The following is a 20,579-nucleotide window of genomic DNA, read 5'->3' as shown; positions in this document are numbered from 1 at the left end:
TGCTACTCGAAGTTCTTCACACCCCCTCTGGAGATGCGGGGTCCCCCCACCTCTCAGATATAGAATCCAGTGAATTCCCAATTCCCAAGTGACTTACTACTTATCCCTGGTCTCCCTCGTGTTTATTTCTTGTGTTTTTCATATACAACAAGGGAGAGGAGGATGGCAGAAAGCAGGTCACTTCTGTGCGATTCGTTGAAAGTGATTAGGCTGAAATTAATCCGTGAAATTGATCAATAAAATGACAGAGCCTATACAAAAATACTGTACTGTATAGTGTTGTTATTATTATTATTATTATTATTATTATTATTATTATTATTATTATCGAATTCTATGTGAGTGTCGCAACGCTCTTTCTCAGCGGCGCTAAGCCCCGCCCCGTTCTGCAGGTTTGAGCCGGTAGGGGGCGTGTGGCGACACGTCACACGCAGTGACGTCAGTTTAACCGAAAGTGAAAGTTTCTCTCTCAGACTCGACTCCATTTTGTCGCTGTTGGAAAAGCAGAAAAACTTCAACAGCAGGCCGAAACGGTGATATTAATGTCACACAACATGGACTGCTGAATAAAAGTAAGTTATTTCTTTCACGTTGTCATTATGGGGTGTTGTTTATAGAATTTTGAGGACAATAATGAATTTAATCCATTTTGGAACACAATGTGGAAAAAGTGACGCTGTGAACACTTTCCGGATGCACTGTATATTTTATATATAAGTTTCTCTCTTCGATGAACGTTCAGTGTTTGGGGGATTTAGATTTATTAGTGTGGAACAAACATCATATGTTTTGAGATCTGTCTTCTACGGAAGTCCGGAAAAGGCCATCATGATGTATAATAATCCCCCGTCGTTGTGTTTTATACAAACAGTACTTCCGGTTTCATTTCTCTCTGCAGCAGGGCCGTGGTTCAGACAGAACACCTTCACAATGGAGCGGTTCAGAGAGGTTTATTTTCAGCTTGTACTCGAGTATAAAGAAATAAAGTCAGTGGTTAGTTGAAGGTTTTCACACTGCGGTAAAGCAGCAGCTCTTCCTGAAATCTCGCTTCATCTAGATGCACATAAACAGCAGCAGAAAAAGCTCCTTCACTTTTATACAAAACCATCATTTTAAATCAATAAGGAACACAACAAACACAACAATTGACAGTATTTATGAGTGTACAGGAAAAACGCTTTTATAGCCCTTTACATTTAAATAATGGCAAAATCAATCAAGTTTAAAGAGACACTATAAAGTAGTAAGCCAAATAAATATACATTTACTAAAACATCTTTTAAAAAACTATATTATTATTATTATTATTATTATTGTTATAAATCTAAGCATAAATATATATTTTTAAACGTGTAGATTCATAACGGTTCATTTCACAGAGGACGTCTGACACCAAGATGTTAATATTGTATTTCTTCTTAAGGCTGAAGTAAAGGGACATTTCAGATTGGTAGGTGATCAAACCCACTCAGATCAGTTCATAGGGACCTACTATAAGCTCACAATAAAGATCAATTCTTTTAACTCTAAAGGTTTGCGAGAAAACACAAAGTTTCTCGGGGGAACGAAAAAGCATAAAAATATGAATTTTCCTCAAGTCTCATATTATTTTTCAGCACCTTGTCCCCTTAGGAGCTCCGCAGGATTGTGTTCCTGTAGCTCAGTACTATCCTGTAGACGTAACTGTAATAAAATTCTTAATTAGTTAGTTAATATGATCATTTTTTGGCCATATAGTTTTAATGATAATGAAATGTGACACAGTAATACTAACCGGGAATTTTATTGTGGTTTATCATGAAACTGGTAACCGTTTCATCCCTAATAGTGATCCATCCAGCTATCATCATATTAATCATTCATGTAGTAAGACTCTTCAGAATTAATTGTGATAATAAATGATAATAAATCACTGGCTTAGTAACAGAGGGTTGTGACGTTACTGTTGTGACTTGAAGCCACTGACTCCAGTGTTACTTCAAGAGGACGAAATACTAATTTTACCGAAATATTTAGATATAAGTCATATTGCTATCTTGTAAATAAAATTTGTCTACGAACTATCTATGACTGACTTGGTGTGAGAGATGCTTTGCCAAAGCAGCAGCACAGAGATCTTTATTGTTATTATGGGATGTGTAAAAATATTAGACACTCTAGGTGATTAATGTGTTATTATTGTCCATGTGGTCAGTGAAAACATGAGAACTAGTGAATAAAATCTCCTTCATAAATAAAGATGACACGTCTAAGCATTTTCTACACAACGGACAAAATATATTTAGTATTATGGTACGTGTGATCCCTCTGTAAATACAGATCATGGATTGTTCACAGTCTAAAACAGTCATATGGAACACCCTTACTTTAGGCTCACAGAAATCATCTCTGTTTAGTACAACTGATTTCAGACTTACTGACTTCTGGCTCAGAATTTACAGTACATTTATTTATACTAAAACCTCATGTAATGCTGTTAAAGAGAAAGTGGTATTAGACTTAATGTTGCACTTCTATTAACTACAAATGATTTTAGCTGCCTTCTGGTTCTGCCTTTTTATTTAAAGCATCACAGCTGACCTGCTTACATTTCAAACTGTGTCTCCTCCCTTCCAGTAGAGGTCTCCCTCCCCTCGTTATTGACACACACACACTTACACACACATACACACACTTTGTTTTATCAAAGGAGCAACATTTTCTTTAGTTGAGAGATGTGAAAGATTTTTTCCCCCAACTTTACCTGTGTGTTTGCTTTGTGTTTTCTAGGAGTGTAAGTAATTCCAGCAGAAGCCATCAGCATCTTCAGGACTCAGCTGTGTGTCCACGAGCTGTCTGTGTATACACTAATATTCAAACATGGAGACCCCTGACCTGGACACAGATGATGTGACTCCACCCTCAAAAAACCAGTAAGCTACCATGTCCTAGTATTTTAGTCATTAAATGTTCATATCTGAAATATGTAGTGAGTTTATATGAAAATAATAATTGAACAAAACTTTATACTAAGCAGGAAAACTTAGCAGTCATCACTTGAAAAAACTGCTAGATTCTGTTGATTGTAAGTAAAATGATGTCCTTATGAAAATTAACCATACAGTCGAACAGTAACGAGGCATGAGACAATACCCTAAAGCCACGATACGAGACGTATCCCTATACAGGCTTCAGAAGACGTTACTGACGAGACGGTGTTTACACGAATCAAACCACTGCAGTATCAGTACAATAGGGGCGTTAAACTCAAACTCTGCCTGAGACACTTCAGCATTTTTGTGAGACCCTGAAGGGCCATAATCAAAGTTTATATATTTTTTCTCACATTTATTATATAAGGGGCAATTTGTCCCTTATTAACAACATCTTGATCTTTTTCAGTGAAGCTGTCATAAAGCTATTTCATGGCACCATTATAAATGTACAAAGATTGTAAATTGAGGGGCAAATTGTTTTCAGGGATAAAACACAGACAGGGCATCATTTGGGTACTCAGTGTATTTTATCTTATATATTTCTTGATCCCAAGCTATTAATTTGTGGTTATGTGAGTGAGACTTACATCAAGTGCAGCACACAGGCGTTTATTTAACCCTCATTTCAGACCGTGGTCAAGCCAAACCGTGATAGAAGCTCCAGTGCACTCAAAGGTTTATGGGAACTACCTTCAGATGGCTACACTGAGCAGTAGTGTACTACGAGCAGTAGTGAGCAGTAGTTGAGCAGTAGTGTACTACGAGCCGTTTCAGTGTTATTTTTTCCAAGTTCACGCAGGCCAAATGGAACAAGGCTGTGGACTATTAAGTAAGCATGCTTCGAGGCAGTTAGGTTCCCACTCGCAAACTTCCTGCTCTGTATGCTACGACCTCTGCTGCTGCTGCCTAGTGTGTAAGGAGAGGTAGAGGTCATAACAAATATTAATCAGAAATATCATGATATACGATATGATACAATCTCTCACCTTTATTCTGTATCCTGATTATTGAGACAATGAAATTCTGTCTCATGCCCACTCTATAATGTTGTACAGTAAACTACAGAGAAAGAGATCAGACTCACCGGAACCCAGCTGTGTCTCCATGAAGAGTGATGCGTCTATGGATTTTCCTCTGACCTTTAGAAACAGAGACTCCTCATCTGCACACAGGTAACATCTCATAGTTCTCATAGTTAAAGTCACTGCAGAGAGAAAGGCCGTGTTACACATTCTTTTATCCAGTCCAGGGTTATTAGCAGCATTCTGATATTTATCGGATTATGCTGAATGTATCTTGATGATAAAAGTAATAGTAACCGCTAACAAAATAATTAATACAACCAATTAAGACTGTACATTCTACTGTTCATTATTAGAGCAAATTAACTCAAATTAACAAGTCAGTCAAAAATGGTAAAGAAAGTATATAAAGGACTTTCTATAATGTTGTACAGTCAACGACAGAGAAAGAGATCAGACTCACCAGAACCCAGCTGTGTCTCCATGAAGAGTGATGCGTCTATGGATTTTCCTCTGACCTTTAGAAACAGAGACTCCTCATCTGCACACAGGTAACATCTCATAGTTCTCATAGTTAAAGTCACAGTTAAAAGCTGTGCTACACAATCATTAGCAACTGTTTTGATTTATATTTTAGTTTCTTGGTCTTTAGTGATACTACAGAACTTTATGAAGGTTAAAATGTCTTACAGGTAATGTCTTAAATGCCAAATCAAGAAATGCTAATATAAGCAAAACGAACTATAGGAAACAATATGTAATGACACTAAAACTACTACTATTACTAATAATAATATGTGGACTCACGTGGGCCGGGAATCGAACCGCCAACCCTACAATAAGTGGACAACCCACTCTACCACCTGATCCACAGCCATTAATAATCATCATCATCATCATCATCACCACCACGGTTGCTTGGACGTGTCTCCATGAAGAGTGATGTGTCTGAGTATTTCTGTAAAATATAATAGAAAATGGAGACCCTTTATATGATCACAGGCACTGATTATTTACCATAAATCATATAACTAACATTGCAGTATTGATTAATAATAATAATCAAAATCAGCATTTTCCTCAATTTAAACATTTTACCTCCCAAAATCATGTCAGTAGGTCTACTGATAACTAAATTGTCCCTACAGGTGATGGACTGAATCTCATCCACAGTGTAGTATAATTCTGGATAGAGTTACAGATTTTTATACCTGTGAACCTTTCTAGCAGGTTTTTATAATAATAATTATCTGTATTTGCATTTAGGACACATTATCTGTTCATTCTGAATGATGTCCTCATGTTCTGTTACAACCATAATGACCATATACAGTCCCCTCCACAAGTATTGGAACAGCGAGGCCAATTCTTGCACTTTTGCTAGACACTGAAGACATTTGGGTTGGAGATAAAAGATGAATGAGACAATAGACCAGAATTTCAGCTTTCATTTCCTGCATGATAAGGTGCCATGTTCTAAGTTATTTAACACATCTAGATGTAAATAATGTGGAAAAAAATCTAGAAAACCTAAAATTAAAATGGGTACATTTTTTCTCCAGGTCCACAATGTTGGTGATGTTGTATTTAGCACTGTGTTTTCTAAATATTAATGCCCTTACTACAATTATTTGACTAAAATTAGGGCTAAAGTTTAGACTACAGTATGAAAGTGAAGAAAGTTATTGTCTTTAACAGCTACAGTTTTTATTCCCAGTGTTCTACAGAAGTCAGGAGACAGAAGAGAAAAGAACATCACAGCTACAGGGTAAGATCAAACCCAACAACATGACTGTGACACTGACGCGCTGGTATTATAAACATCTCTGCTGTTATTTCCTGCAGAGTGATTACTTTATAGAAAACATAGCGTAGAATATGGCAAATACACAGTGAGAACATCATAAAGAATGGTTATCTGTGGTAACCAGTCAGAAAATATGTGATCTTAAACTCTAATAATTAGACCCCATTTCTCACCATGTCTTTTTACTTCACCCTGTCACAGACACGACCCAGAACCTGCTGCTGTAAATGAATTCCAGAAAAAGTTCAAATTAAATCTGATGAAGAAATTTCAGTGTTTAAACGGAGTGATGATAAACCCGGAAAACCGAACACTCCTGAATGAGATCTACACAGAGCTGTACATCACAAAGGGAAACAGTGGAGACGTCAATAAAGAACATGAGGTGAGACAGATCGAGGCAGCATCCAGGAGAACAACAACAGAGGAAACACCAATCAAATGCAATGACATCTTTAAGCCGTTATCTGATCAAGACAAACCCATCAGAACTGTGCTGACAAAGCCCTTATCTAAAAAAGACAAACCCATCAGAACTGTGCTGACGAAGGGAGTCGCTGGCATCGGAAAAACAGTCTCTGTGCAGAAGTTCATTCTGGACTGGGCTGAAGGGAAAGCAAATCAGGACATCCACCTCATTTTTTCACTTCCTTTCAGAGAGCTGAATTTGATGAAGGACCAGAAACTGAGTCTGATGGATCTCCTTCATGTCTGTTTTAAGGAGACAAAAGAAACAGAAATGTCCAGTTTGGAAAAGGTTCTGTTCATTTTTGATGGATTGGACGAGTATCGTTTTCCTCTGGATTTCCAGAACACAGAGAGAGTGTGTGATGTAACTGAATCAGCATCAGTGCATGTGCTGCTGATAAACCTGATCAAAGGGAATCTGCTTCCCTCTGCTCTCATCTGGATCACCTCCCGACCCGCAGCAGCTGATCAAATCCCCTCTGAGTGTGTCCATCGAGTCACAGAGGTACGAGGGTTCAATGACCCACAGAAGGAGGATTACTTCAGGAAGAGGATCAGTGATCAGAGCCTGGCCAATAACATCATCACACACCTGAAGTCATTAAGAAGCCTCTACATCATGTGCCACATCCCAGTCTTCTGCTGGATTTCAGCCACTGTTCTAGAGAGAATGTTGGATGAAGCAGAGAATGGAGAGATCCCCAAGACTCTGACTCAAATGTACACACATTTCCTCATCATTCAGACAAACATCATAAGAGACAAGTACTCAAAGAAGCAGGAGAGTGATGAAGAAATGCTTCTCAAACTGGGACAACTGGCTTTTGAGCAGCTGAAGAAAGGCAACCTGATCTTCTATGAGGAAGACCTGAGAGGGTGTGGCATTGATGTGAGAGAAGCAGCAGTGTACTCAGGTGTGTGTACACAGATCTTCAGAGAAGAGTTTGGACTTCACCAGAGTAAAGTGTACTGCTTTGTTCATCTGAGCATTCAGGAGCATCTCGCAGCTCTGTATGTGCACCTGACATTCATGATGGAAAAGAAAAATGTTCTTAAACAGAGTGGGATTTCTGAACCAGAGATTTCATCTAATGAAGAGGATGAATCTGAGATGTCCTCTGACCAGTTGACTGAAGAAATTACAATCTCAGCTGTCCACAAGAGTGCTGTACATCAGGCCATAAAGAGTCAGACTGGACATCTGGATCTTTTCCTCCGCTTTCTTCTGGGTCTCTCACTGGAGTTCAATCAGAAACTCTTACATACCTTAGTATCACATACAGGAAGTAGCTCCCAGATAGGACAGTGGAGCACAGTACAGTACATTAAGATGAAGATCAATGAAGATCTTCCTACAGAGAAATCCATCAATCTGTTCCACTGTCTGAATGAACTGGGGGACAATTCTCTAGTGGAGGAAATCCAACACTACCTGAAATCTGGAAAACAAAGTGAACTCTCTTCTTCACAGTGGTCTGCTCTGGTGTTTGTCCTACTGACATCAGCAGAGGAACTGGAGGAATTTGACCTGAGTAAATATATCTCTACAGATAACATAAGAGATGGGATTCTTGTGAAGGTGATGCCTGTGATTGCAGCATCCAGAAAAGCAATGTAAGTCAATCTGAATAGAACTGTTCTACTGTTACAGTGTTAAGAGAACAAATCAAATGTCTTAGCTGTTCAGATGAATCTAACTCTTCACGACATTTTAGACTTTTTCTTTTCTCCTCTTATGAACATTTAAGATCAGGCTCTTGCATTCCCATTTGGTGTCCCGGATCTTATACTCCATGTTTATACAATGTGTGTGATGATGTACGCAGCTGAAAACTCCCACCAAGCCGAATCTGAACAGCTCTGACTGTGTGGGACTTTTGTCTAACGGATGTTTGTGCTTTTGAAACTGAGAAGTTGCAGTGAAAGGTTTGAGGACTTGTTTGATAATTTGCATTACTGTTAGTTCATTACGTATTATTTCCTTCAGCATCAGGTGTGATACAATTCAACAAAGTGGTTGGTCAGCTCTGGCCTCAGTGCTCAGCTCAGAAACCTCCAATCTGAGAGAACTGCATCTGACTGTGGATACACTTGATCTGACTTGGAGTAATCTAGGAGACTCAGGAGTGAAGCGTCTCTCTGCTGTACTGGAGAATCCTCAGTGTACAGTAAAAAATCTGAAGTAAGATCATCTCTCTGAGAGACACAGTACCTCACTAAAAGCTGCAGTTAATAGTTGTGTGCAGTTCTGTTTTTTCAGTTAAATCAGTACAACATACAGAACAAATATATTAGTCATTAAACACATCACTTGTGCAATAATAGTAATAATTAAATGCACTTAGATATGTGTATAAAAATACATTTAAACAGAGATTTAAAAAAATCCTGACTCATTACTTTACCCCTAAATATTTTATTGAGTAGAAAAACAAACCAACTGACATACAGCAACAGTCATTCACAGTTTTTTTTTCTTTTTATCCTGACACAACCCCCCCCACCCCCCCCCCCCCCCCCCCCACCCCCACTCATCATGGCTAACCAATAGCTATCGCTGGTTATATAGATATTGTAAAACCCAATAACAGGCACAAAAATTTAAGTGGGAAGTATCTGTAACTCCATAAAATATGCAATAAAGGGTTGCCATTTATAAAAAAAAAAAAATATATATTGTCAGTACAACCCCTCATCGTATACCTTATTTTCTTGAGTTTTAAAAAAAACATCACGTCCTTTAGACACTGGGAGATAGATGGACATTTCGCAGACTTCCGATGCAACAGTAGGGAACGTCTTGCTATAAGGGATGTGAAAGCGATAACATTCTTTTGTATCGAGCTCAATGGAACTGAGACATCAGGAATCCCAAATACAGCAATCAATGGGCAAGGTTTTAAATCTACCCTGAGAATAGTGGACAAGATGGTAAAGAAACCAGACTAAAAACCATGGAGATCAGGGCACAAGAAAAACATATGGCCAAGATGACAGGGAGAGCCATGGCATTTATCACACTTGTCCTCTATGTCCGGATACATCACAGAAAGTCTCGACTTGGACAGATGGACTTTGTGTAAAACTTTGAACTGTATAAGTCCAAGACGAGCACAAGAAGTGGTAGACTGTACCCTCCCTATAGCACGTTCCCAACACTCCTCACTTATCTGTACTCCTAACTCCGTTTCCCACGCATTCTTAATTTTGGTGCTCGCCTCACTACCTAGCGCCAGAATAAAATCATAAATCCTAGAAATCATTCCTCTCTGATGTGGATTGATGAAAACAAGCTTTCCCAAGCCTGTTCAGGAGGCGCAGAGGGGAAATTAGGAAAACATCTAGAAACGAATTCTGAATTTGAAAATAACAAAAGAGATGCGGCACAGGGAGGTCATAAGCAGATGACAGATTGGCAAAGCTATCAAAGACAACATCGGCATACAGATTTTAAACTTGTTTAATGCCCTTGTCATACCACACTGAAAATGTAGAGTCCAAACACGATGGAGGAAATAGGTGGTTGTTGTCTAAAGGACCCAAAGAGGATGCACCTACTAATTTAAAGCGCCGTCTAAATTGATACTCATTATTTTTAGCATAAACCATCAATAGTTTTACACCATAATCAGTCAGTATTAATAATATCTTGTGATTAGACAAAAGAAGGGAGACAGTCCAACATAAAAGACACATCATTTTTACAGTACATTTTAAACCAAAATGAAAATGTGTTGATGAAGAGTGTGTCATTGTGTCTCTGCAGGTTGTGGAGTTGTGGTGTCACAGATGAAGGCTGTGCTGCTCTGACTTCAGCTCTGAGATCAAACCCCTCACACCTGAGAGAACTGGATCTGTCTAGGAATAATCTAGGAGACTCAGGAGTGAAGTGTCTCTCTGCTGTACTGGAGAATCCTCACTGTAAACTGGAGATACTGAAGTAAGATCATCTCTCTGAGAGTCACATGACCTGCTCCTCAGTAAGACACATTCTCTAATAGTGAGACTGAAGCAGAGGTTTTAGGTTCATCATCAATGTCCTGAGGAGGAAGATTGTTTCTTTTCACTGCACACTGATGATCTGTCACAGAGTCTTTGGGTCAGATGTACGTATGTGAGAAGCTGCAGCACAAAACGTGACTTGATGCGAATGCAATGTGTCTAAAATTACTGTGAAATTTACTACAACACTGTAACTAATCACACAAACTGCAGCTCAGACACAAACTAAATACACTGTGTGAGCTGCAGGGTTTAAAAGCAGCAGGGAAATGGTGCAAATGATCTCAAAATAAAGAATTTTTCAATTAAAATTGGAAGTTTATGTCATAGAACTGAAAAGGTCAAAATATTATGAAACATTTGATTTTTAAAGCAAAATGAGTCACTATGAAAAGGGTTGCCAGATCTGCTTTACCGAAGCAGCCCAATGGACTTCACTATAAATTTATCAGTCTCACACTTACTTACTTTTTTCCCTCTGGGGAACACAGGCCACTGACGACCTTCCACCATCTTTCACAGTTGTTCACTAACCTCTCCAGTTGTTTTCTCTCCTTTAGACCTATCAACACCCAAAGTATTATTTTAATGACTTTGGGGTCGTTAATCGATCTTTTAGTAAAGTTGTGTGTAAATGTTTGCGTGAGTCAAACCCAACTCGAATTTTCCTCCGGATTTACAAAAGTCTCTGAAAGTCTGATTTTCTTCGTACTCGCTTTAATGATTAGTTTTATTTGTCTTAATTTATGGGTTTGTTTTGGCTCACTTTTAAAGTATTTTTAAATAAATGCCAATAATATGGAACATCTGATCTTCACAAATTTTCTCAGTGGTGCTCTTAGTCCCTGATCTAGTGAACTAGCATGAGGATGTGTTTTTGATAGAAACTCCAAAGCATTTCTATAAGTCGCTCTGGATAAAGGGGTCTGCTAAACGCCGTAAACATGTTTAAAATAAGCAATTTAAACTCAACAGAATATTCCAGATATAATATTACAATTATAATAATATAATATTAATATCCATGCAAATTATACGATTTGAAATTTAACAAGTCAACGTTTACATTAGTTAGTCCGAATCAGTGGTGGTTCAATGTTAAGTCTATGGGTTACTGATCAGAAGGTGAGGCTCTTAACCCTATCTGCTCCAGGGGCGCTGTATCATGTCTGATCCTGCGCTCTGACCCCAACTTCCTAACAAGCTGGGAAATGTGAAGAAAAGAATTTCACTGTGCTGTAATGTATATGTGACAAATAAAGGTTTCTTCTTATGTATAAATGTACACACACTCAGGAGCACGAGTAGAATACGAATTAAGAGGATTTTCATGAATACCAAATTTCTTGTGTAAACGCTCGTACAAACGATTTACACACAAACCCGTTCATATCCAGTTTTATAAATGAGGCACATTGTTAATTAGAATAAACAGATGATATTAAATCCTCATGTCATTCTGAATAATAAAATCCCACACATCATCTTTAATGTAATGAAAATGTGTTGATGAAGAGTGTCATTGTGTCTCTGCAGGTTGAGTTATTGTGGTGTCTCAGATGAAGGCTGTACTGCTCTGGCTTCAGCTCTGAGATCAAACCCCTCACACCTGAGAGAACTGGATCTGACTCTGAATAAACTTGGAGATTCAGGAGTGAAGTGTGTCTCTGCTGTACTGGAGAATCCTCACTGTAAACTGGAGATACTGAAGTAAGATCATCTCTCTGAGAGTCACATGACCTGCTCCTCAGTAAGACACATTCTCTAATAGTGAGACTGAAGCAGAGGTTTTAGGTTCATCATCAATGTCCTGAGGAGGAAGATTGTTTCTTTTCATCATCATGGCTGATCCTGCACTCTGACCCAAACTTCCTAACAAGCTGGGAAATGTGAAGAAAAGAATTTCACTGTGCTGTAATGTATATGTGATAAATAAAGACTTCTTCTTATGTATAAATGTACACACACTCAGGAGCACGAGTAGAATACGAATTAAGAGGATTTTCATGAATACCAAATTTCTTGTGTAAACACTCATACAAACGATTTACACACAAACCCGTTCATATCTAGTTTTATAAATGAGGCACATTGTTAATTAGAATAAACAGATGATATTAAATCCTCATGTCATTCTGAATAATAAAATCCCACACATCATCCTTAATGTAATGAAAATGTGTTGATGAAGAGTGTGTCATTGTGTCTCTGCAGGTTGTGTCATTGTGATATCTCAGGTGAAGGCTGTACTGCTCTGACTTCAGCTCTGAGATCAAACCCCTCACACCTGAGAGAACTGGATCTGACTGTGAATAATCTAGGAGACTCAGGAGTGAAGTGTCTCTCTGTTGTACTGGAGAATCCTCACTGTAAACTGGAGATACTGAAGTAAGATCATCTCTCTGAGAGTCACATGACCTGCTCCTCAGTAAGACACTTTCTCTAATAGTGAGACTGAAGCAGAGGTTTTAGGTTCATCATCAATGTCCTGAGGAGGAAGATTCTTTCTTTTCACTGCACACTGATGATCTGTCACAGAGTCTTTGGGTCAGATGTACGTATGTGAGAAGCTGCAGCACAAAACGTGACTTGATGCGACTGCAATGTGTCTAAAATTACTGTGAAATTTACTACAACACTGTAACTAATCACACAAACTGCAGCTCAGACACAAACTAAATACACTGTGTGTGATGCAGGGTTTAAAAGCAGCAGGGAAATGGTGCAAATGATCTCAAAATAAAGAATTTTTAAATTAAAATAAGAAGTTAGTCATTTAACCATCTAATCTGTTATGAGATTCATTGACAACGATTTTCATAATTGATTATTATTGATATTATCGATTAGTTGTTGCAGCTCTAGTCAAAACACTAAGTGTTTCATCATAAATAATGAGTGATTTTTAAAATGATTTCACTTTGATGATAATAAAACAGGGTCTAGTGTTCTTCCAAGTCAATGGAATGTGTGTAAAATAACAGACAAACACATTCTGCATAAATAAAACAGTCAGACTTGTTCTTGTCAGTACTGAATAAACCATTTAAACATTCACACTATCTCTCTCTGTCTTTCACTCTCTCTCTCTGTCTCTCTCTCTCACGCACACACACACACACACACACACACACACACACACACACACACACACACACACACACACACACACACTCATTTCAAGATACGCGAAGTATGTCTTGATGTTCATAAACTGAGAGAGTGAAGAATGTCATTGTGTCTCTGCAGGTTGTATAGGTGTGATATCTCAGATGAAGGCTGTGCTGCTCTGGCTTCAGCTCTGAGATCAAACCCCTCACACCTGAGAGAACTGAATCTGACTGGGAATGAAATAAGTTCCTCAGGAGTAAAGTGTCTCTCTGCTCTGAAGAATGATGGACATTACAAACTACAGTCACTGAGGTGAGTAACGATATTTTTTTAGATAAAAACTGAAACAAAAGAAAAGACTGATTAGCATTATTTTGTACATTAGTATTAGTTTGTACATTTCATTTTAGTTGCAGTAAATATCAGATTATCGGATACTGGTTTCAAATTTCACTATATTCGATTCAATCAGACTTTTTCTAACAATTAGCTTTAATGGTGTTTGGTATTAATTTAAAATTCGTGTGAAAGCAGAAGACAGGGAGTCAGACAGAGTCTACAAAATGTCAGCACTGAGTGCATGAGAGTGATTGTAAATGAACACCTCGTCTCCTTGTGACACCCTGCTATCTCTGACTTCATACTGCTGCTTTTGTCTGAATCACATGATCTCGGCTTCTCCCTGTTTCTGATCGGCAGCAGATTTTCTTCTCCACTCTCATAAATGCGAATTAAAATAATCATCTTTTATGCCACACTGCTACAAATATTTTATTTAAGGAGTCACTTGACTCTGACACTCCTTCCAGCACTCCACCTCCACACCGTGTCTTCTGTCATTCCTGTAAAGTTCCCCTCCGCTTGTTCTTAACGTCTGCACGTAAATACACGTGTAGAACAAGAAATAAAACACACAGCAGTGATCACTGTTTTAAAAATAAAGCTCTACAGCCTGTGATTGTATAAGAGCAGTGATGTGATGGTAAATATCTGCTCATGTTCCTGTTAGATCTTGTGGAAGTTCTCATCTGTTCTAGCTAAATGTTCTAACAAGTGTATTCTATAAGAATGAAGGAATGTTGAATGATTATGAACAGGAGATAATAATGTTTTCCTTGCAGCAGAGATGATTACATGCTGTTGATCATGAAGTACCACAGTCTAGATTTTGGTTATTAATTCAGATATCTGTCTTTTAGGTTTTAATAGACTATACACATCTGATCACTGAGTAGAACGACCTGTGACCCCTGGACAACATTTCCTCAATCCCAATGAAAACCTGAGGGATTATTTGGATCAGCAGGTGAAAAACCACACGAACTCCAGCTGGACCCAGTCAGTGGAAGACGGAGCTGAAATGGACAGGAACAGTTTCATGGCATTGGTGGGATTCTCACCTGACAGGATTAGCATCTGAGGAGTTTATGTGAAGAAGCCCCTGGGAGACTCACTGCAAGTCACATTTATCACTCTGTCCTTTAGCTGGTATTTAATATAGTGTAGATTTTTTGGTTCCAGGATCAGATCTAATCTGTTCTTTATTTTCTCTGATATCTGATCCCCATTTCTTTGCTAGTATCAGCTGATCATACCCGGTATGGGATCAGTGCCTTCTCTATTACTTAAGTATACACTACTTGCAATACTTTGCGTAATTGTGTCAGTCAAATACAGTACATTTTGAAGAAGTGAATATGTTGTATCTTTGTATTAGACTACAACTTGGGAAGAATACAGTAGACACTCGGAGGTAAAGTTAACTCGTGTATTAAAACCAGAGCAAGAGAGAGAAACATATCAATGCGCATGGCTAATTACCAATCAGAAATCAATGCTAAAGAAATCGATCCACTCTAAACACTACAGTCTTTAGTTCTGCTGGAAAAACCCCAGATGGAAAATGATGGAAAGTGGGGAACGGACACAGAGTTTATGTTGAACTTCAGCTTATAAACCACAATAATGCCTCCGCCTCTGCCAGATAACCTCGGGAGAGCTAATACTCCAAATCCCGCTGGAGTGATCTGATTAAACAGGATCATTTTCTTTATGCCAGGTTTCAGTTACGAACAACAAGTCCAGCTTTTTATCTGTAAGAAAATCCGATAAAAGCAGCGCCTTGTTATTCACAGACTGCGCATTGAATAAAATTTTTACGTAGCCACATATAAAGAAATGCTGTGAAGCAAAGATGCCTTCAAAAATAATAAAATTACATGTTTCTACATTTAAAAAAATACTATAAAGTGCAGTAAACAGTAATAAGTTAAACAAAGTCAGTATTTGGTGTGACGACCCTTTGCCTAGGGGGAAAAAAAAGTATTCTCAGGAACACTTGTTTAGTTTTATAATGAAATTTGCTGATAAGTTTTACTGAGCATCTTGGAGAATCCGCTGCAGTTCCTCTGACTGTCGCACTCATGCCTTTTTTTTTTTTCCGCTAATGTAGAAGTCATAAAATCTATAACAAAATACAGTTTATACATATATGCATATATACACTGTACAGCGCTGTGCAAAGGTCATCAATAATTATTCAGCGGTGAAAATGATTATAAATGTACAGTACATTAATTCCAGTTTCAGTCAAACAGCCACACATGCAGGTCAATATTAAAAATAAATATTTATGATTTCATACTCTCTTAACTGTTCAGTAGTCTGTGATTTATGATCAGTAACAATAACGATGGAAAATTATATTCAACAGAAAGTCACACAGGTCTTCAACATTAAGAACAGGATGAATTTATTCCAACAGGAAGATCTTGTTTTAATGCCGCACACTGACACATGATGATGATGATGATGATGATGATGATGATGAATGATTTGCTGTGATGTAATTAACAGTGTATATTACACTCCCTGTTATAACACTGGTGTTACTAAACTTCTGAACAAGTCTGATTTAATTTGTAAATCAGTCAAAAAGATGTCAGCAAGACGTCGTGTGTGTGTGTGTGTGTGTGTGTGTGTGTGTGTGTGTGTGTGTGTGTCTTTTAAAAGCTGGGTATTCTGGGTATAAACAGATTCAGAAAACACATGAATACTTAATGTCATATATAATATGCAAATACATATTAAATGTAAATAAAAATAAATATGATAAGAATGCATTTTTTCCTGTCTGGATGATTTGAGTCTTATTCCAGTATTCCAGAAACACGTAGCTGAGTGTGAACTTTTCTTGTTGCTGGTATGTTTGTTGTATATTTTTGTTTGTTTGTTTGTTTGTTTTTTTACTATTATTATTTAAATGATACTGACTTCCTTTTTTCCTGATCATACTAACACATTTTTATCAGTAGGAAATCAATTTTGGGGAAAGTCATGTTATTACAGACATCCTACTGCTCTAGATCAGGGGTGTCAGACGTACGGCCCGCGAGCCAAAACCGGCCCGCTAGGGGGTTCAATCCGGCCCGCAGGATGAATTCTGAAAGTGAAAAAATGCATAACACACACGAACTAGAATTTTTAAATAAAATGCTATTCTTAAACTATCCGCTAGGGGCGCACTGTTTTAGTCAGAGTAGAAGACGCAGCACAAATCTGGGACTGAACAGCAGATGGCAGCAATGCGCCTGTGTGCTTGGTGTCTATGCAACAAGTTTCGGTGCTCAAGGAATAGAATATTTGGCGCCACTATGAGACTCGTCATGGCGAAAAATACGACAGCTTGTAAGGACGACTGAGAAGAGAGAAGATAAATGAATTGCTGGTGGGTCTGAGGAAACAACAGTCCATTCTGACCCGGAGCCGAGAGGTCAGTGAAGCAGCAGTAAAAGCCAGCCACCTAATTGCTAGTGAAATAGCATTAGCATCAGCATCAAAGCGGTATTCCGAATGTGAGTTCGTTAAAACATAGATGATGAAGGCTGCAGAACTCGTGTGTCCCGAATGAACATTGGCTGCTCCTCAGGACATGACGCTTGATAGTGATGCACTTGTGCAGACCAAAAGATGCCAGGGTTCAGGAGCAAAAACAAAGTAGTCTAGACATGACTAACTCCTTTAAAATGCTCCTTCAGACACTGAATGCACTTAAAGAATACAGTTCTGTGGAAATGAATCCTTGCTTTATTAATAGTTTTTAAAAATGTGCGATTTAATGTTAGTCTACAGCTTCACTACAAAAGAGTTTGGTTTGGTGGAATCCTATTGTTCATGCGATGCCATAAATTTTAAAGTGCAATGCTTTATTTTTCAGTTCCAAATACCTGTGACTTAAACTTTTTTGCTTTTTTACAAACACTGTGACCAGTTGTAATGCACACATGTAAATGATAATCAGAAGCAAATTGCACGTGTTTGTCTTAAGAAATCTGAGTTTGTTCGTGATATGTTTTGTAAAATGATATTTCATTAAATATGAAAATTTCCTTAATGTACTTGTACTTCTTTGCACGAGAACAAGGAAAAAAACATGGACTTATTGTTATTTATAGGTAATTACGCTATGATTTTGCTGGCCCGGCCCACTTGACATCTAATTAGGCTGTGTGTGCCCCTGAACTAAAATGAGTTTGACATCCCTGCTCTAGATGATGTAAGGTGTTAATTTTCGACGCACTTCCGCCCCCTAGTGGTAAAGAACACACTTTACATGACGGTTCAGTTATATACTCAGTTTAACGATAATGTAAAGTATTATTTCAATATTTATACACCTATCGTCCTTGAAATGTCCAACAGAACGTGCATAGCTTGTGGAGCACTGTCTTATTCTCAGATGAATCCAAACTGCACTTGCATAGATCTGATAGTCGAGTGTTTGTGTAGAGAAAGCCAGGAGAAGAATCCCAGCCAAACTACACTGAGGGTACGATAAAGCGCTGAACTGCCTGGGGTTGTTTTTCCTACAGTGGTGTTGATGAACTTGTGTTTATTGTTGGTATCATGAACTCAGAAGTGTACAAAGGCATTTTAGATGATTATAACACCACATCCAAATGATCCAAATCATAACAGACACCCTTTTCTAGAATACTCTACCAAAAGGAAAACTACCCACTGCGTGTCCGTTCCGTGCTTCTCCATGTTCGGACTGCGGCCTTGCACCTTTGTGTCGTCCCTTTTTAAATTTATGAAAAGGTTTTCTAGATGTAAAGCGTGAGTATTGATTTTGAATGTATTGATTAACTGAAGCTATATATGTCATTTTACATATACATTTTTGTACTCCACATAGATCATAAACCAATGAAATGTCTTGATGTTACAGGCCTCAAACATCTTTTTTTCCTTCATTCAAACCACTTTGACAATAATATTCCTTGTAACAAATTACACATTTGGCATCACAATACAGCATGGAGCTTAATATATCAAACCACTGGAATAACATATTTTACAGATTATATGAATGTACAAATTTGTTGTTAAGTTCAACAGAAATACTTCACCTATCCCAGTCTTAACTGGTACTATGACTCATAGTTACTGCTATCATCAGCTCCAAAATCATACACATCCCGTAGCTTTAATACAGTTAAGCCTACTTGTTTCACACTTTTTCTACATTTTCAAATACAAAAACAATACAGAAGCCTACATTATACAAAATACCTCTGTCTCTTTAACCTTTCCAACACATTACAACTATATATACACGACTATTGAAATAACCGTACTTTATAAACTTTAGCTTTAACAAACACAGGGAAAGGGTGCACATGTCCAGGAGCAATAACCATAAACAAAATAAATGTCAATGTCTGAAGGCCACTACGTCACTTACACTTTATTATAAGGGAGCTAGCTACACTTCAATTCAAGGTCCCTCAACTGAATAAACCACTGTTTTACACATAAAACGGTGTCAGAACAACATAGTTAAGGCTTTAAAAGTCCTTAGAAATGTATTTCAGCAAAATATTACACATAACCAACCTGTTCTGTACAGGAAAATCAGACACAGATGATGATGTGATCGCTCAGCAGGCTGTTCTCTGTCTGAGAAGCGAAAGCATCGCGCAGCCCCACTAGCGCTCACATAAATGAACACTCCCTCTTGTGGTATAATCAAGCAATTGCACCCTCAACAATACTACTCAAATCCATTGCAAAAATACATTCAAATTGTTCCTTTTATACAGGCCAATACACAAAAGAACTTAACAATTGTGACAGTACATTTATAGGCGTCACACACTCCGCAACAAAAAATAAAATGGCTCCTGACATTTTACCTTTAAACTCTTACTCAACATTACTGAAAACATTCGTAACTCAAAGTGCCTTTCCTTAGCCTCTTAACCTATGTAGATAGGCCTGTTATGAAATACTGGAATGGTGTAAGGGTGTGAAGCATAGGAAGATGGAACATGATATGACATTTGAAAAGGGTTAGGTGTCAGGTGATATGGTTGCAGGCCCAAAGTGCCATGTTTGGTGTTTCATAAACATCTGCACTATGGACCGAACTTACACAGTGGCTCCTGATGTTTCTCAGTCCATTAAACTGGGGTTTTAGATGGAAACTGTGCACCCTTTCTTCTCTGTCCCCCATGTCTCCCTTGAGGCTGCTTTTCTTCGTTTCTCTTTGGTTGCAGGAGTTCGTAGATGGGTGTTGCCAGTTTAGAGAAATCTTGGACATATGAACAGTAGTAACTCAAAAAGCCCATGACTCTCCGCACATCTCCAGCAGTGGCAGGTGATTCATTCTTCAGAGCGTACACTTCCTCCAGGTCCTTAGGATCAATGCGCACACCCTTGTCTGAAACCAAACGACCAACATATCTCACATCTTATTTAAACAGGTCACATTTTGTTGGCCTGAGTTTGACTCCATGATTCTGTAGGGCTCTCAGGACCTTTCTCAGACCTTCAACATGGTCCTCGAATGTTCTGGCGTAGCACAGTATATCATCCAAATATGGAATACAACACTCATCTCAAAGGGGAGCAAGCATTTCTTCCATACTGCGTTGAAATGCAGCGGGTGCATTTGTTAGTCCGAAGGGGATTCGTACCCACTCGTAAAGACCCCAGGGGGTGATGAATGCAGTCAAGTAGCGCGACCCCTCTGCAATGAACCCCTGGTGGTACGCCTTCCCTTGGTCTAGGATGGAGAACCAGCTGTACCCACCCAAAGTATCTGTGAGATCTTGGATTCTCGGCAAAGGGTGTCGGTCTGGAAAAGTGCGTTGATTCAAGAGATGATAATCAATACAGAGTCTGAGCGTC

At 38.4% G+C, this 20,579-nt stretch overlaps 1 protein-coding gene across 1 annotated transcript; it reads left to right on the top strand.

The window, feature by feature from the left end:
* Nucleotides 1-438: 438 nt before the first annotated feature.
* On the top strand, nucleotides 439-16,505 carry LOC128628795 (NACHT, LRR and PYD domains-containing protein 12). The gene is made up of 12 exons (XM_053684315.1): nucleotides 439-572; nucleotides 2,770-2,912; nucleotides 4,031-4,147; nucleotides 4,432-4,548; nucleotides 5,715-5,765; nucleotides 6,006-7,886; nucleotides 8,260-8,454; nucleotides 10,039-10,212; nucleotides 11,811-11,984; nucleotides 12,489-12,662; nucleotides 13,524-13,697; nucleotides 14,595-16,505. The coding sequence occupies exons 2-12, from the start codon at nucleotides 2,860-2,862 to the stop codon at nucleotides 14,614-14,616; spliced, it is 3,132 nt and encodes a 1,043-aa protein (XP_053540290.1). The 5' UTR covers nucleotides 439-572; nucleotides 2,770-2,859; the 3' UTR covers nucleotides 14,617-16,505.
* The last annotated feature ends 4,074 nt before the right edge of the window (nucleotides 16,506-20,579 follow it).

This window comes from Ictalurus punctatus, chromosome 12 (assembly GCF_001660625.3).
Source record: "Ictalurus punctatus breed USDA103 chromosome 12, Coco_2.0, whole genome shotgun sequence".
NCBI classification, from domain to species: domain Eukaryota; kingdom Metazoa; phylum Chordata; class Actinopteri; order Siluriformes; family Ictaluridae; genus Ictalurus; species Ictalurus punctatus.
Note: the sequence above shows the minus strand (reverse complement) of the source record. Positions and strands in the feature narration are given on the sequence as shown.

What these genes read in the sequence shown, in the direction of transcription:
- LOC128628795 (XM_053684315.1), top strand. Translation starts at nt 2,860, where the DNA reads ATGGAGACCCCTGACCTGGACACAGATGATGTGACTCCACCCTCAAAA. An exon ending in GCAGCATCCAGAAAAGCAAT is followed by an intron (nt 7,887 to 8,259) that starts GTAAGTCAATCT and finishes TATTTCCTTCAG; the next exon opens with CATCAGGTGTGATACAATTC. An exon ending in TACAAACTACAGTCACTGAG is followed by an intron (nt 13,698 to 14,594) that starts GTGAGTAACGAT and finishes AGGTTTTAATAG; the next exon opens with ACTATACACATCTGATCACT.